The 18,694-nt window shown below is 35.3% G+C and overlaps 1 protein-coding gene across 1 annotated transcript; it reads right to left on the bottom strand.

Moving 5' to 3' along the window:
- Positions 1-1,005: 1,005 nt before the first annotated feature.
- On the bottom strand, positions 1,006-2,309 carry LOC100241931 (class V chitinase). The gene is made up of 2 exons (XM_002270332.5): positions 1,215-2,309; positions 1,006-1,082 (listed from the first exon to the last, which is right to left on the bottom strand). Exons 1-2 carry the CDS (start codon positions 2,290-2,292, stop codon positions 1,060-1,062), a joined length of 1,101 nt encoding a protein of 366 aa, XP_002270368.1. The 5' UTR covers positions 2,293-2,309; the 3' UTR covers positions 1,006-1,059.
- Positions 2,310-18,694: the final 16,385 nt, after the last annotated feature.

The raw sequence follows: 18,694 nt of genomic DNA on the forward strand, positions 1-18,694 counted from the left end.
TTCTTATTCCATGTGATATATCAATTTAGGAAATATCTTATACAATATTCTTTATGCACTTCCTCACCAATGGAGAGAAGGGTTTTGATAAAAGGGTTCTTTTGTTGGACAGTTCTGGTAAAGTTGGAGAATGCATTTCTGTCTTTACGGATAACTATAAGTTGATTGGAATCGGGATTGAGATAGGTAAATGCGCAGAAAAATGAGTGAAAAGGGTTGAATTGATACTAGCCAGAGGAAATCCGCTGTCTGGAAACCGAAAGGCGGCTTTCACAATGCTTTGTGCAATGGGGGTGTGGAGATGGAGTAGGGAAAGAAGGGAGAAGAGAAGGAAGAAACTAGTGTTGAAAGCCATTGAAGAGAAGGCGCAAAACAGATGATTAACTCTCTCTGATCAAAAGCATGTCGCACCTGATCTACAACTTATATGATAAGCTTTGTGGCTGTTTTAGCCGATTTGTGGAGTGATGCAAGTAGGGAACTTGTCGAAATTTTAATGTGAAAATATCTTAGGAGAAGATATCGTCTCAATTCAATAGTACTTCAAATAAGTAAACCAATTGATTTCTCTCCCAATTATTCAAATAGTACTTCATGAATTTGAGCTCATCTTTTGACATATTTTACAAAATGTTGAATTTTTAAGAGTGTTGTTATTTTCTTCAATTTAATTATTAAAAAAACCATTATAAAACTGATCGAGATTTAATAAAATAAATTGTTATGAATTTTTATGTATCCATAGGATTTTATTTCTCAAGGTATAGCTTCGCTCTACGAAGGTGGTTCGTACTATCAAGCTGATCATTTAACTGCTTTGATTTTGTTCTAACAAGTAATTTAGAATTAATTAATTCATGTTGGTATCACATTTAGTGAAGGAATTGAAAATAAATATGACCATCATCCAACGTCCAAATATCAGTAGAAATTAATGAGATTTTTTCTCATTTGTGATGCTACATAATACAAAACATTTCTTAAAGCTGTTTTTGTTATTATTGGTTCATTTTGAATAATCTCATACTTATGCATTTCTTGGATCCCATGCTTCAAACTTTATGAGCCCCACGTCTGTGATGCTGCAAAAACAATAAAACCCAGCATTATAACAACTGACATTTAGCATTTATTGACAAATGGAGTAGTCAACGAATTGTAATTTGAGAGAAAAACAAAATAATATTATATGTATAAATAATAAATATACTTACCAGTTTGAGAAAGGACCCAGTTGTAATCCACTCCAACGTGCCATGCGAAGTAACCGAGCAACCCCTTTCCCTTAGCATACGAAACCTTGGTGGAAATACTTGTATCATCATAACCTATCCAAGTTGTATTAACATAGCAGTAGTCCCCCACATAGGTTGAGTTGTACACTTTCGTAGCTCCATTCGCTATGACCTGCCTGATCTGGTTGTAACCCATCGAACCATCTCCCGCCGTAGCTGCTCCGCTCGTGGCAGCGAAAAGACCATGATTATTAGCATTCACCAGTCTCCATGCATACCCATAGAAGGGAAAGCCCAGTACTATCTTCTTGGCGGACAGACCTGCCTGAATCCAATCTACGATCCCATAATTGCCATTATACTGACTCCCCGGATCGTACAATTGAGCCGGCAAACGGGTTACCTGAGACCAACCGGGGCCATAGAAGTCGTAGGCCATAGCGTTGATCCAGTCCAAACTCGCTGAAATTGAGCTAACAGGATAACTCAATTCCTCGATTTTTGATGCATAATAAACTGCTGCGGTTAGAAGTAATGCAGCCTTGCCGGAGTTTTTGGACTCATTAGCAACTGCAGCTCGCCATTCAGTGAGGAGGGTTCCGAAGTTGGTCATATCGGTGGTGGTGGTAGGGTACTCCCAGTCGAGGTCTAGACCAGAAAAGCCATTCGACCTTGCTACAGTTATGGAGGAATCGATGAAAGCTTTACGTGAACTAGCTTGGCTGGCCATGGAGGAGTAATGGGTCTCATTAGAGCTTCCTCCACCGATGGAAAGAAGGGTTTTGACAGAAGGGTTTTTTTGTTGTACAGTGGTGGTGAAGGTTGAGAATGCATTTGCGTTTTGGGAGGAAATAGTAACTTTGTTGGTGCTGGGATCGAGATCCGCAAATGCAAAGAAAAGATGAGTGAAAAGGGTGGAATTGATACCGGAGGCAGGGAATCCGCTGGCTGGAAACCAGTAGCCTCCTTTCACCACGGTTTGCGCAATGGAGCGGTGGAGTTGGAGCACAGAAAGGAGGGAGAAGAGAAGGCAGAGAATGGACGTCTTGGAAGCCATCAAACAGAAAGGATAATGTATATTTAGCCCCTGAAAGAACTTAAATAATGCCTCTACTTAGGAATTTAGGCTATTTAGCACCTTCTTGCCCGGATGATGATGATGATGGTGTCTTCCATAGCTGATCAAAATTAATGTGGGTGGAGAGATTTCTTAGATAAAGACGCGTAGAAAAGAGAGGCTATAATAAAATAAAATGGGTTTTGGATGATTGTGGAGTGATGCGAGCAGCGCATTTCAGCTTATGCGCTTCTACTCGATGATAAACTAGATTTCTTTATTTTGAGAATGATTTATTTATTAAGAAAAATGACTTGGAGTCACCATTTTTTTTTTTTTAAAGGGTAAACGAAATAAGAAAGAAAACCCTAAGTATGATTCCTTATTTTGGAAAATGTGGTATGTGAAAAATCGGATCAAGGCTCGGGGGTCAAGTTACTTATTGGAAAGGTACGGTAAAGACCATAACACCCCTCTAAGTCCCTAGAAAAACGGGTCTCTACTAATAAAATGAAGTAATCATAGCAATTGGTAAGGAAATCAATGGATATCCAGAATGATCATGCACATGTGAAAATCAAAACACTTAATAAAGAATGGCCAGAGTGAGAGCGGGTACGTACCTTGGCAACGAGCTATAATGCGATATCAAGAAATGGAGTCAGTGCATAATTAATGAACATAAAATATGTCTCACATGTCACTAAACAGAATGAGAAATCATCAGATATCATAATTCAATCAGATTTATTCTTAGAGGAAACATTCATTGATGTTGGGCTCCCACCAAAGCCCTTTATTTTTGCATGAATTGATTCCATAAATTCCACCATTTGGAATTATGAAATTTGATTCTTGCTTATTTAAAAACGTTTTAAAAATAGAGGAGATGTAGAAATGGCTTGCCAGAGAGAAAGATGACAACAAAATTTTATTGAAAAGTGAATTTTTGGAACTTAAAAATTCTAAGGATGAAAATTTTGAAGAATTAAAATTATTTGAAAAACTAAAATTTGGAAAATTATTTGAAAATTGAAATTTGGGAAATTATTTTTAAAATCAAAGAAGAAGAAATAAATAAATAAAAAGAAGAAGAAGGACACGTGGCCTAAAGGTGGCCATGCAAACCATGCATATGATCCTAGGGGTGTAACTGGCATTGTACTATGAAGTTGGTGATGGAAAGTGTTGTTCTCTCATCTGGCATGAAGTTATCGTTGACCTTCAGCAATTTAAATCCAGACTTACTTGCAACTTCAGTAATTTCAAAGTCATAGCCTTCACAACCTCTTCAAAAATTCCCTTCTCAATTTCTTCTTTGGGCTTCTCGCAGTAGAGACTCACAATACAACTTTTTGGCTCTCAAGTTGGGTAGTAAAGAAATCACCATGTTCATTGACAATAATTTCCAACTCTACTGTTCAAAAGAGCCTCACTAATTCCAGCATCATCGTCTCAGTTACCACTTCTACAACCATGATCGGCATGCACATGATGAGCATCCAATTCAACTAGCTTTCTGGGAAGATCTGCTTTGGCATTATGGTCCTCAGAATGATGTGCTGTAAGCTATTGTTTCTCTCGATGGAATGGCAGGGTCGGCTGTCTCATTTGAACACGGATGTGGTGCAACTTGGAATCATACTTGCTTGAATAAGCAAGAGTAGCGTCAACCATATTACCCAACATTGCATCAGGAGCATGTGAAACATTTCTCGAACAATTGTAAGCCAAAGTAGGAATATAATCAGAACCAAACTGTTCAAGTGGTTATTCATTTCATGACTCATCATCATATGAGCTGTAATACCTGGACTATTAATCAGGTTAGGCCCTCTCGGTGTGAGATTTCAACATGGCATGCATCAGACAGTGATTATTTCAGGAATTGTGAAGACTTTGGACAATCTCAGCTTCTTCACCATTCTCACGCCATCAACCAAATGGGTAGGAGATGAGGCTTTGGCATTAGAGCTTCCATTTTTGGCATGAACCGCCTTCTTGGAGACAGTGGATGGGTTTACCAAGTTCGGCTTTACGTCAAAGGAGTTGTTGACTTGGGCATTATTGCAACAAATGGAGTTGATGATTTCGGTGTTACTTTTGGAGCGGCATAATACATTATAGATGGATCTCATTAGTTGCACTTGCAAAATGGGTTTAGATGCCTATGTGTAGGCATACTTGCGTGCCTTGAAATTCTACTCAACTCCCATGCAAGTCACCAAGTTTGGAATCATTTAGTCAACCCGCGTTTAATGGATTCCACAGGGATGACCTAATTCTGTCCACACATCCAGTGCTGATGCAACAAAGGGAATATGCTGACAACCAACAGTAAACCGTAATTCTTCCCTAAGCTTAACATATACCTCCTCCATGTAGAAGCTGCCAACAGTTAAAGGAGGAGCAAAAACTTTTTCTATTGAGGATCCCACACCAACTTCAAAAGTATATTCTGTATAATCTTTAGAAGGAGATGGTCAGATGGTTAAACGGTCCACACACTTTATTCCCAGTTTATTAAGAGCTACCACTCTAAATGCGAGGACCCATTCTTCCAAATTGTCAGGCCTTCTACATCATTCACATCAGCATGTATTCAGAACCATGAAAATGATTCCTTTAATGATTCTCAATCAACCCATCTCGCCCTGGAAGTTCATAAAAAACCATATTACCCAATTGTAAAGCAGCTAAACATATAAGTGATCCTGCATTTTTTTTATCAAGCTCTTCATCTTCATTCCGTGGCTTCAAATTGCTTGAGAACATCGCATCTAAAACATCCACCACTTGTGGCTCAAAACCCATGTCAATCATACAATCAGCTTCATCTCAAACAACGTAATTGCATTGGTTCAAAATAGCATAACGTCTTTTTAGGCAATCAATTAACCGCCCAGGTGTCGCAATTACAACCCCATACCCTTGCCTGATCTTAAACCCTTGCTCTTCGATCGAATGACCACGGACAATGGAGACCACTTTGATACCTAAATAATGGCAAACTCCTCAGTCTCATCCTCAATCTGCTGTGCAAGTTCACGAGTAGGGAGATAAACAAGGGTTCAGTGGTGTGTTTGAGGCTAATGGAAGTGGGTGTGATGTGGGTATGGTAGACGTGAAAGTCAGGACAATGAGGAGTTATAGATGGGCATGTGCATGAGACTTCATGCACGTTGGAAAATAGGCAACAAAGGGGTAATGAAGGAAATGGATGGTGGATATGGGCATGAAGGGCTTGATGGGCATGTTCGGTATGAGGTTAAAGGTGGGAAAGGTGGATATAGTGGTGAAACAATATGCATGAAGAGTGCGTGGTGTAGAGAGATAAATGGGTTTATGGGATTTAAAGAAAGGGTAACATGCATAGGAGGTTATGAAATATTACAAGACAACATATTATGATTTAAAGCATCTTGTTGTCTCAAAACTTTAATTGAAATATTACAAATCCATCTAAACATATATGTAAAGATATAACATAATATATTGAGAACAATAGTTGAACCTATTGTAATTTCAAAATTATTTTGGATAACGAAATTATTGCATTAATAAAAATACCGCATGTGGCAACATGTAATAATATATGTAAATTTTTCTCCTAATGACAGTATAACTTCTAATAATAGAAATTTATAAAAACTATCAAACACTTACCTATTTGTATAACTTGATATGCAAAAATATTAATCCTTTGATAATATGTAAATATTATCTATATGCTTGTTATCATAGCTTCAGGCTATAATATATTTCATTATAACTTTTGGTTATATAAATTTCAAAAAGTTGTACAAAATTGTTAGTTAACAATTTCGTTCTCTATAGCTTCTAGCTATAAGAAAGTACATATTAACAACTTTGGCATAACCTTTGATTAGCACAAAGAATATTAATTTTCTTATTTTCATAACTTCGGGTTATGAATAATAATATTTATATAACTTCTGGTTATATAACAAAATTTAAAAAAAAATTATGTATCTTCTAGGTACATATTTGTTCATTTCAACTTCCTTTTCTTTTATTGATATTTGGTAAAGGTCGACCAAATGTTTGGGCATACGACAAGTACGCGACCAATGCTCTTTCATACCACATCTATAACACTTATTCTCATGGTTCTTAGGAGGTTTGTCTTGTAAACACTTCCCATTTTCTTGTTTTACCTCAATATTATTCCACTTCTGGTGGTGCAATAAGGCTTTCATTTTCTGAGAATTTGGTAAATTATTTATATAAGAACCATGGTATTGGGGATTTCTTCCATGACCATGACCATGTCCTTGTCATCGTCCATGAGTTTGGGACAATATTGCATTCACTTCAGGGAATGATTCAGATCTAGTTGGACGAGACTGGTGATTTCTCATCAAAAGCTTATTTTTTGTTAAACCTTCATGGAGATGATGACGAAGGAAAATCAGTGTTTTTGTGCGATCCTACAGGGATGCTTGATTTCCTTATTTGATCATAGTTCCAAGATTCATTGACAATTTTGTTTTGAATAACTTCTAGTTATACAAGAAAATTATAAATTGTATGCAAAGCTTCTAGTTATGAAATTATTGTTAATAAAAATTGTTTTCCATAATTTATGTTGTGAAAAATAAGTGAGTACAAAATAAAAATTAAAAGTCAATATTTTTCATAACTTTGAATTATGATCATTTTGTCAAAAAAAAAAAAAAGCAAATTTGTACATAGCTTCAGGGTATGAACTATTTATGTATAACTTCTAGTTACACAATATAATTAAAAGAAATTAAATAAATTAAAAGTTAATATCTTTCATAGCTTTAGGCCATGATTATTTTGTCAGAACAAGAAAATATTTAAATTTGTACATAGCTTCAGGCTATGAACTGTTTTTTTTTATATAAATTTGTGCATAACTTCAGGTTATGAACATTTATTTATTTCATAGCTTTTAGCAATAATATTGTTTGGTATAACTTCTAGTTATACAGTATAATTAAAAATAAATAATTGGGGATCATATACATAACATCTAGTCATGTATTTGTAATTCTATAATTTTTCCCCATAACTTCTGGTTATAGGAATTGCACATATTTTTTCATAACTTCTAGTTATGGATTTATCTCATAATTTATAATTTATCCCATAACGTCTGGTTATAGGGATTGTACATATTTTTCATAACTTTTTATTATAGGGATTGTACATATTTTTCATAACTTCTAGTTATGAATTTACCATATAATTTATAATTTATCCCATAACTTCTGGTTATAAAGATTGTACTTATTTATGCATTCGAATAAAATAAGTAAAAATAGAGAGTCAAAGGTAATAAAGTAGAAAATCATGATATAAGTTTATCACATACTTTTTTGTAAGAAAGAAGATAAAAGAGTTTTTCTATTTCTCTGAAAATGAGAACACCTTTCTATTTCTCTAAATAGAGAAAAATCTTTCTATTTCTTTTATAGAGACTAGTCGTGCTGATAACGTGTTGTAAAATTATAAAGTGAAAGGAGAAGAAAACAAGAAAGAGAAATTAGAATGTAGGAAGAGAATAGAATGCATAGAAAAACTCTATTAAATTTCATTAGGGGTCTCTCCCTTTTATAGGGAGTTACAAAAGATATTTATTGATGATCATCTACAATTTATCATAGTGGTACAGAATCTCATATTTTATAACAATTTATGAATAATTTTTTTATTAACAATTCTATTTTAGTGTAATTGCTTTCTTAACACAAATAACTAAATTAAAACCACTCATTTTAAATAAATAAACTTAAGAGAGTCGAACTTGACATACATATTCAATCTATTATATATTCATTTTCATATATTTGAAACTTTATGATTATGAATTTCTAATCAACAATTAAACATACAAAACCAAATCTACCATTTTCTTCCTAAAATGTGGTTGCAGTATGGTGCAATCTTCAAAATAACAACAATTGGAAGGAAAATATTTTCACACCAATGAACATTTGAGAAAAAAAAAAAAAAAAACATGCATCTATAAATTTTCCCTTCCTATTTAAAAAGATGTGAATGATCTTACAAACTGAAATGAAGAAGTGCTCCAACCTACTTAGATTAATTAATAATTTTGTTCTAATTATGAACTAATCTAACATGACTTACTTTCTTAGGTCTCAACATTTTTTGGTTGGGTTCAAGCTACCCTAGCATCAAATTTGAAGAAAACAAAAATGCAAGAAAATAGAGAGCAAAATGAAAATAAAATGAAAAAATGAAAAAAAAATTAAGTCAATGAATTATTTTTATATAATATTTTTAATTTATTTTATATAAATATTAAATAATTTTAAAATATATAAGTTTCTAATTAATTTTAATTATATATGATATATTTTTTATTTTTATAATAAAACCATGAAGAAAAATAATTTTTTTTCTTAGTATTTTCATAAAACTAAATATAAGAGAGGAAAATTGTGAAGGAAAAATAGAGGAAAAATGTAAAAATAAAAAATAAAAAATTTAAAAATACTTAAAATTAATATATTTGTGGACCCCGCATTTTCATGTGTGTTCCCACTCGATGGCGATAATCGAGTCTCCACTTATTTTTGTTTTATTTTTTTAAATGGAAAACAAAATAAAAAAGAAAACTTTGTGTGACTCCTTATTTGGAAAAAAACATATTTGTAAAAATCGAATATGGATCTAGGGGTCAAGTTACCTAACGATGGTGAGCCATAGCACCCCTATAAGCCCGTATATATATGGTCTCTACTAAACGAATTAAGAAAATTGTGACAATTAATTAATTAATTATGGACACCAAGATATGACAAAATAAAATTACAAGAATGTACAAAATAAATGACAATAGAATTATGCGAATTGATTTATTTATTTAATTAGAAAAAAAGATATTTGAAAGAATTAGTTTTCAAGAAATTTCAAATGATTTTATTAAAAACAATTTTGAATTAGTGATTTCAATTTATTTTCAATTAATGATTTAATTCAATTTCATTTGTATTTAATTTTAAAAAAAGTTATTTATACTTATTGTATCAAAAGAATTTATTACAAAATTTCAATTTAGGTACAAAAATTATTTTTACTTGTTTTTACTAGAAAAGAATGATTTTTTATAATTTTATTTTCAAAAGCATTTCAATTTGTTTTCATTTAAGAAAAATGTCTTATACAAATTATTAAAAAAAATATAACTTTATTTGCAAAAGAATTTTTAATTAAAAATTAATTTTTGGGACAAATTTATTTATAAAACAATTTTTTGACAATTATTATTAAACAAAGAAAATTTTAGGCATTTATTATTAAAAAAAAATTTCAAATTCTATTAAAAACAATTTTTTTGGATTTTTCTAAAAGCATTTTTCTGAATTTTTATTAATAAAAAAAACTTTCTTTTATTAAGAAGAATATTTTAAAATTATTATTTTATTAAAACATTTTTATTGAATTATTTCTAACAAAATTTTTTATTTTTTCGATATTCAATTCTGTACATAACAAGTAAATATACACAAATAAATATTTACAGAAACCAATAGAAATAAAACCAAATATAAGTGGGAAATCAAATATATATACCCAAACAAACTTACAACAAATTCAATGTCTTCCAATAGCTTTTCGATTTTCACTTTCTTCCATGAAATTTCATGCACCACGTGTCATAAATTCGTACTTAGCCAATAGAATTGCATAATGGATTCATGCAAAAACAAAAATAACCTAAAGTGTAAATATCCATAAATATACAAAATCTCAAACAAATATTCAAATCCAAATTCAAATTTCAAATTAGTCCAATGAATTTTGCCAATTAAAATGAGCTCAAATCACTATAGGTCTTAGTTCAAAATATTCAAATTAATAACCAAAATACAAACACAATCAACTAAAATGGGATAAATTAAAATAAATTCTACTAGACCTAAATTTAATATCTCATAATTCAAGTCTAATTTAATATACACCACAATTGTCCCATGTCCAAATTAAATAGTTCAAATTGGCCAAACTCATATCAAATATTCAAGTCATCCAACAAATTTCACCCACATTGTGGGTCCAAAATTCATATCAATTAACAAGCTTACATTAATAATACACATGACCAAAGGAAAAAAAATGTCTCAAGCTCAATCCAATTAGTCCAAATAAATAACCAATAAGCAATAGGTCAAAGTCCAAATAAGATAAACAATATGCAATTCACATAATCCAAATATCCCAAATTAATCACCAAATGCAATATATCCACAAACTCAAATTCTATATCAAAAAAACAATACATGATCAATTATTTATTATAATAAGAAAATAAAAACACATAAATAATAAATAAGAAAATGAAAAGTTACGCAATTTCAAAGAAAATAAGAGAGCAGCAGTGGAGGTGTCAAGTGTGGAAGTGGAAACCGGTCGATAATTGGCCAACAAGTGGAGCGGTGTAGTGGGTTTGAGTGGAGAGAAAGAAAAAATAAATAAATAAATAAAAGAAAAGATTGAAATTGGAGAAAAATGAGGAATAGGAGATGGTGTGTGCTGAATATGGGTAGATGGAGGATTCAGGAAGGAAAAAAAAAAATCTAGGAAGAGGAGAGGAGTCCAAGGGGGTGTCACGAGGAAGAAGAGTTGGTGAGCTTGCGAGAGAAGAAAAAACCAAGGCAGAACAGCGAGAAAAAAAAAAGGTAGAACGAAGAAAAACAGAGAAGGTAGAAAAAGAGCATCTTCAGGTAAGGTTACTTGGCTTTTCCCTAGTTTTCGTTATTATCATTGTTTTTTTATCTTTTCTTCCTACAACTTGAGCTATTTTTGTTGATTTTTTATGCTTGACCATCTTCTATCGTAAGCTTTGTTGATTCTGACCTGATTACATGTTTGTTGTTGTTGATACATCCTCTGTTTTGTTTGGCATTGTGGGATTCAACTAATCTTTATTTCGTTTTCATTATGTGGCATTTGTAGCATTGATTTCTTTGATTCCACCTCAAGTCTCTTTACTTGTTTAAGCCCATGGATTGAAACATGAAATGTGGCTTTTGTTGGTTCATTTTGTTTCCACTTATTATTATTATTTTTATTGTCTCCACTATTTATGGTTCTCATCCCAATCAATTTCTTTCCCGGTTTTCAAAATCTGCTCTCTGTTCTAGAATCGAAAACTGAGGTTTGATGTGGACTGTTTTACTAAAGGAACGACATCAGTAGTGATGCATTCAACTGGAGAATATGCTACTGCCAGATGTCACATGTGACGATTATCTCTTCGACATCCTTCTGGGAACAATGGGGACTTTGATAGCATCGTACGAGCAAGTAGTTAGGATGCATGCTTTGCCAGTCAACATTAGTGCTTACCATCAATCTGGTGGGGATTAGGAATGCTGAAAGTGGCTTGCCTTCTGATATGTGATTTCAGGTGACCATGGAGAAGACGAGATGTCGCCTTGAATCCAAGCTTGCTAAGATACAGTTTGCCTAACCTCCTATTTACATTGAGCAGAGTGATGTGGATTTAAAAGAGAATGGAACCAATATTTGCAATAAGAGAATGCACGGTGAGACTCAAAGTGGGACCAGAGTTTCATTCAACAGTTTGTTAGACCGAGCAGGAATATAATGGTGAAACCGTGACTTTGAAGCACTTGATGGAATGATGGTGGCCATGCAAGAGTAGTCTACGCTTGGTCTTTACACATTATCAATCAAATTTCTTTTCTGGGCTTAGGTGGATGCTGTTTAAAGCAATGTGGGACAAGTTTTCGGATTTGCAGAATGATAGTTGTCACATTGAGGAGCCTCATGACTGCCATAGACGCTGTTACTCAGATGTTTACATCCATGATCAGGTCTCTCACCTTCCAGCCCGTACCAAAACAACTGATATGGCCAAGGTAATTCTCAGTTGGGTTTCTCATCACCTAAGCCACCCATTGGACCTCACCTTTCCGACTCACTCTGCATGGCCGCCTTTGCAAAGTCTCCACCAAAGCCCCACCAAACCCAAATCTCATCACCTTTACCACTCAAACCACTTTCAGCTTACTCTCCACCCATTCCCCAATCAATCCACCACCACACCTGGCTTTAGCTCATTTCTTTCCACTTTCCCGTGTGCACGCAATCTTGGCCATGCATGGCCACATTACTCAAGACAACTCCGACATACCCGTAGCTATCGTTTGGCCCGTAGATGTGTCCATGCATGTCTAGAGGCCAACACTCTATAGCAAGCTGCTACAAATCAAGACTTGTTGTTATTTGAAGGGCCAAACTCGGCACTGACGCTTGGCATTTATGCTCGGGAGCTGAAAATCCGGCCATGGAATTCATTGAAAGCTTATTCTCTTCCACATCACTTGTACGAAACACAAGGTATGATGCAACTGCCGCCGCCGGCGACGGTGTTGGGTCTCGCTTATCAGGCTGTTTCCATACCACTATTGAGATATTCTGGTTTTAGTTGCTACAATGCCTAGTTTCACCATCAATCGCTGCACCTGCATAAGCACCACCACCTTCACCTAGTGAAGCCAAAATCCAACACCTCACTAAGGAGAGGAAGGGACTGATTTAAGGGTCCTTCAGAGATAAACACTTCAACGCAAGTTCAATATTGCTAGGGTTCGGAGTTTTTGAATCAATTGGAGGAGAAGTTAACACATGGTTCAGAACAGGAAAGCTATTCCCAGGACCTCATCTCTTTGTAGGAGCAACTATCACACCATTATGGGCAGCTGTAGTAGCTTTTGTTCTTGCAATACAGAAAGGGAATTAAACTGTCAGAAATCTTCACATTGCATTGAATGGGTTAAATGTGCTGCTCTTCATATGGCAGATCCCTACCGGAATCAAAATAGTATTCAAAGTGTTTGAGTTTGCTAATTGGCATTGAGGAGCTGTCAGTCCAAATAGAACTTGACAGGTTGAAAGAAGAAATTTTGAACTTACTTGGGGTCAGAAAGCTTGTATCTGGCGATGATGATTATCTTATGAGTCTTGCATTTGCCGAAACAATTAAGAATTTGGAGTGATAAGCCAAGAACAGAGGAGAACAGAGGAGTTGGTTACTGATGTCACAAGATGAAGCCCACTTGTTGTTAGCTTTATTGTTATTGAGTTGTTATTTTTTTACCAACTGCTATTACAGCCTGTCTCCATCTATTTTGAACACTATATATATATTAAATATCTCTCTCTTGTTACTTTAACAAAGAGAGCAGAGTTTTCAGCTTCAGCTTTTCTATCTTGGTATCAGAGCTCTCATTCAAGGTTTGAATTTTTTCTTCTCTTTCTAACTTTCTCTCTGTTTCTCTCGATCCAAACATGGCCTCTACTCCGACACAGTCTTCTTCTTCCTCTGGTTCGATTGGATCTGGACAAAGCTCAACAATGGCGTCCATTCCTTCCTATCAGATGCTTAATCACACTTTGCCTGTGAAACTTGATCGGACGAATTACATCCTATGGAGATCTCAGATTGATAATGTCGTTTGAGCTAATGGCTTTGAGGATTTCATTGATGGAACCTCTATCTGTCCGGAGAAAGATCTGAGTCCAGGAGTGATGAATCCAGCTTTTGTTGCTTGGAGGAGACAAGATCGAACAATCCTCAATTGGATCTACTCGTCGCTCACACCAGGTATCATGGCACAGATCATAGGCCATAATACTTCTCACTCTGCTTGGAATGCCTTGGAAAGTATTTTTTTCATCTTCTTCAAGAGCTAGGATAATGCAACTCAGACTCGAATTACAATCCACAAAGAAAGGATCAATGTCGATGATAGACTACATAATGAAGATCAAAGGAGCTGCTGATAATCTAGCTGCTATTGGAGAACCTGTCTCAGAACAAGATCAGGTTATGAATCTTCTTGGAGGTCTTGGATCCGATTATAATGCTGTTGTTACTGCTATCAACATTAGAGATGATAAGATCTCTCTTGAAGCTATACATAGTATGCTATTAGCCTTTGAGCATCGTCTTGAGCAACAAAGCTTAATTGAACAAATGTCTGCCAATTATGCCTCTTCTTCTAATAACAGAGGTGGTGGAAGGAAGTTTAATGGAGGTCGTGGACAAGGCTACTATCCAAATAACAATAATTACACCTATAGAGGTCGTGGACGTGGAGGTAGAAATGGACAAGGTGGAAGGCAAAATTCTAGTCCAAGTGAGAAACCTCAGTGTCAGTTATGTGGTAAGTTTGGCCACACTGCTCAGATATGTTATCACAGGTTTGATATCTTTTTTCAAGGTGGTCAGACTACTATTTCTCATTCTTTGAATAATGGGAATCAAAACAATATACCTGCTATGGTTGCTTCTGCTTCTAATAATCCCGCAGATGAGAGTTGGTATTTGGATTCTGGAGCAAGTCACCATTTGACTCAGAATTTGGGGAATCTCACCAGTACTTCACCATACACGGGAACAGATAGAGTCACTATTGGTAATGGTAAGCATCTTTCCATCTCCAATATCGGCTCTAAACAACTTCATTCTCATACACATTCTTTTCGACTCAAGAAGGTGTTTCATGTTCCCTTTATCTCAGTTAATTTGATTAGTGTGGCTAAGTTCTGCTCAGATAATAATGCCTTGATTGAGTTTCATTCTAATGCTTTCTTTGTGAATGATCTACACATGAAGATGGTTCTTGCTCAAGGCAAGCCTGAAAATGGGCTTTACAAGTTTCTTGTGTTCAGCAATCTGAAACCTTATAGTAGTATTAATAATGCTTCTGCTTTTCATTCCCAATTTTCTAGTACTATTGAAAATAAAGCAGAGTTATGGCACAATAGACTAGGCCATGCTGGTTTTGACATTGTTTCAAAGGTCATGAATACTTGTAATGTTGCTTCTGGGAAATATAAATCTACTGTTTGTTCTGATTGTCAGTTAGCTAAAATTCATAGACTACCCACTCAGCTCTCAAATTTTCGTGCATCCAAACCTTTAGAACTTGTTTATACTGATATTTGGGGACCTACCTCAATTAAATCTACATCTGGAGCGAAATATTTCATTCTTTTTGTAGATGATTATTCCAGGTATACTTGGTTTTATTCATTACAAACAAAGGATCAGACCATTCCTATCTTTAAGCGATTCAAGCTTCAAATGGAGAATCAGTTTGACACCAAAATTAAGTGCTTACAGTCTGATAATGGTGGAGAATTTCGATCTTTTATGTCTTTCCTTCAAGCAGTTGGTATTGCCCATCGATTTTCCTGTCCATACAACTCAGCTCAAAATGGTAAAGTTGAGCGGAAGCACAGACACGTAGTTGAAACTGGGTTGGCTTTGTTATCTCATGCTTCCTTGCTAATGAAGTACTGACACTACGCTTTTCAGACATCAACTTTTCTTATCAATCGAATGCCAAGCAAAGTTCTCGAGTATGATTCTCCTTACTTCACTCTTTTTAGATGGCATCCTGATTATAAATCTCTTCGTGTATTTGGTTGCCTTTGTTATCCTTTCATTCGGCCATACAACACTCATAAATTGCAGTACAGATCTGTCCAATGTCTTTTTCTTGGCTATAGTTTGAATCACAAGGGGTTTTTTATGTCTTGATTATGCAACTAGAAGAGTCTATATTACTCCCCACGTGGTCTTTGATGAATCAACTTTCCCACTTGCTCAGTCCAAGTCTTCCAGTTCGTCTAATGACACTTCAACAGAAGGCTCTACCCCTGCCCTTATAACTCCTCCTTATTTTCCATGTCTTCTCCCAGATTCAAAAATCAGTCATGCTTCCATAGATTCTCATTCTCTATCCACAAGTGAAAGTCCTATTCCTACAACCTCTTCTTCACCTCTGGACACATCTAGTTCTTCTCCTACTATAGATTTGTCACCTAAATCTGTTCAAGAACCTCAAGTCACTGCTCTTGCTCCACGAATGACAACAAGGTCCATGCGTGGTATAACCAAGAAAAAGACCATTCTTGATCTCTCTGCCATAAAGGTTTCAGAACCATCTACTCTCAAACAAGCCTTCAAAGATCCAAATTGGACTAAAGCTATGGAAATGGAGATTGCTGCTCTTCATAGAAACCATACTTGGGATCTTGTTGAACAACCACCCAATGTCAATGTGATTGGCTGTAAGTGGGTGTATAAACTGAAACATAAGCTAGATGGGAGTATAGAGAGGTATAAAGCTAGGCTTGTGGCAAAAGGATATAATCAGACTCATGATCTGGACTATTTTAAGACTTTTAGTCCAGTAGTTAAGGCTGCCACTATTCGCATCATACTTACTGTTGCTCTCAATTTTAAGTGGGAAATTCGACAGCTTGATGTTCACAATGCCTTCCTCAATGGTGAGCTAGAAGAACAAGTCTATATGTCTCAACCTCCTGGATACTTTGACACTCAATTCCCGAATAGAGTGTGTAGATTGAAGAAGGCTTTATATGGCTTAAAACAAGCCCCACGTGCTTGGTTTCAAAGACTCAGCTCTGCTCTTCTTCAATGGGGATTCAGCATGTCTCGGACTGATAGTTCTATGTTTCTGCACTTTGGAAAGGCCACTACTTTGATAGTTCTTGTCTATGTTGATGATATACTCGTAACGGGCAGCTCTTCCACACAGATTTCGTCTCTCATAGCTAAACTTGATTCAGTTTTTGCCTTACGAGATTTGGGTCAACTCTCATTCTTTCTCGGTATAGAGGTTTCTTACAATGAAGGCTCTATGACTTTGAGCCAAACCAAATACATTTCAGATCTACTTCATAGAACTGAAATGTTTGATATCAAACCGGCAAAAACACCTGGTGCTGTTGGGAAGAACTTGTCTAAATTTGATGGAGATCCTAAGGCAGATGTTACTCATTATCGAAGTGTAGTAGGGGCACTTCAGTATGTTACCTTGACAAGACCTGATATAGCCTTTGCTGTTAATAAGGCATGCCAATTTATGCAACAACCAACCACAGCTCACTGACTCTCAGTCAAACGAATACTTCGGTATCTAAGAGGAACAATGCAAGATGGGCTCCTGTTAAGTCCTTCAAGTAACTTGACAATAGAGGGATTCACAGATGCAGATTAGGGTGCTCACCTTGATGATAGGCGCAACTCAAGTGGATATCTAGTTTATCTAGGAGGTAACTTAGTCTCTTGGTCCTCTACCAAACAAAAATTAGTGTCTCGTAGTAGTGTAGAGTCTGAGTATCGTGGCCTTGTTTTCGCTACTGCTGAGATTGTTTGGATGCAAGCCTTACTGCAAGAGCTATGTGTGCCAATACCTGCTATACCTCTACTTTGGTATGATAATATCAATGCTTACCATATGGCAAAGAACCTTGTGTTTCATGCTAGAACTAAACACATAGAAATAGACCTTCATTTTATACGAGATCAAGTCATGAGAGGAAAGATACAGCTGCACTTTGTTCCCACTGAAGAGCAGCCAGCAGATTTATTGACTAAGCATCTCACAAGTTCAAGGTTCTTATCCCTCAAATCTCAACTTTGTATAGCTCCAAGACCCTTTCACTTGAGGGGGGATGATAAGCCAAGAACAGAGGAGAACAAAGGAGTTGGTTACTGATGTCACAAGATGAAGCCCACTTGTTGTTAGCTTTATTGTTATTGAGTTGTTATTTTTTTACCAGCTGTTATTACAGCCTATCTCCATCTATTTTGAACACTATATATATATATTAAATCTCTTTCTCTTGTTACTTTAACAAAGAGAGCAGAGTTTTCAGCTTCGGCTTTTCTATCTTTGGAGTTTGTGAAAAAGTCCACGGCTAGGCTTAGGAAGAGGTGCACAAACCCAATGTTTCAGCATTTTAAACATTATTTCGATGACTCAATTCAGAATGACATTGCATGGCATGGGTGAGAGTATAAATGGAATAAGATGGATAGGAAAGTAAAGAAAATGGAGAGATTTGTTGCGGTTATCTCACAAGTGTACCAAGAATGGAGTTTCTGGAAACAATTGAGATACTAGTATACGTGTGGTCTTATAGCATGCTGGAAATACTATTTCATCTTGTCAATCTTTGAAGTAACTATCATTATTTCTAACCTAGGATTCAGCGGGTGGACAAAATCATCCCCACCAAAATCAAAGTGGGACCAAGCAAAGAATGTCGACATTTTCGGTGTTGAGTTGGAAAAAAATGCAGTAACATTGCCACTTAACCCCTCCACCCCGAGTCCATGCGCATGAATCCAATTTGCATGGCCACCTTGACATGTAGTTCCAAATGACACGTGTCATCCTCTTTATTTTTTATCTTTTGGTGGCAAAATTTAATTTTCAAAACTCCAATTTTCAAATTTAATTTTCAAAATTTCAAATTTTCAAATAATTTTTAGAACTCCAATTTTCAAAACTTCAAATTTTCAAATAATTTTCAA

This window comes from Vitis vinifera, chromosome 11, assembly GCF_030704535.1.
Source record: "Vitis vinifera cultivar Pinot Noir 40024 chromosome 11, ASM3070453v1".
NCBI classification, from domain to species: Eukaryota; Viridiplantae; Streptophyta; class Magnoliopsida; order Vitales; family Vitaceae; genus Vitis; species Vitis vinifera.

Coding starts and splice junctions, on each gene's coding strand:
- LOC100241931 (XM_002270332.5), bottom strand. CDS start 2,292: ATGGCTTCCAAGACGTCCATTCTCTGCCTTCTCTTCTCCCTCCTTTCT. Junction 1,083..1,214: donor CTGGGTCCTTTCTCAAACTG/GTAAGTATATTT, acceptor TTGTTTTTGCAG/CATCACAGACGTGGGGCTCA.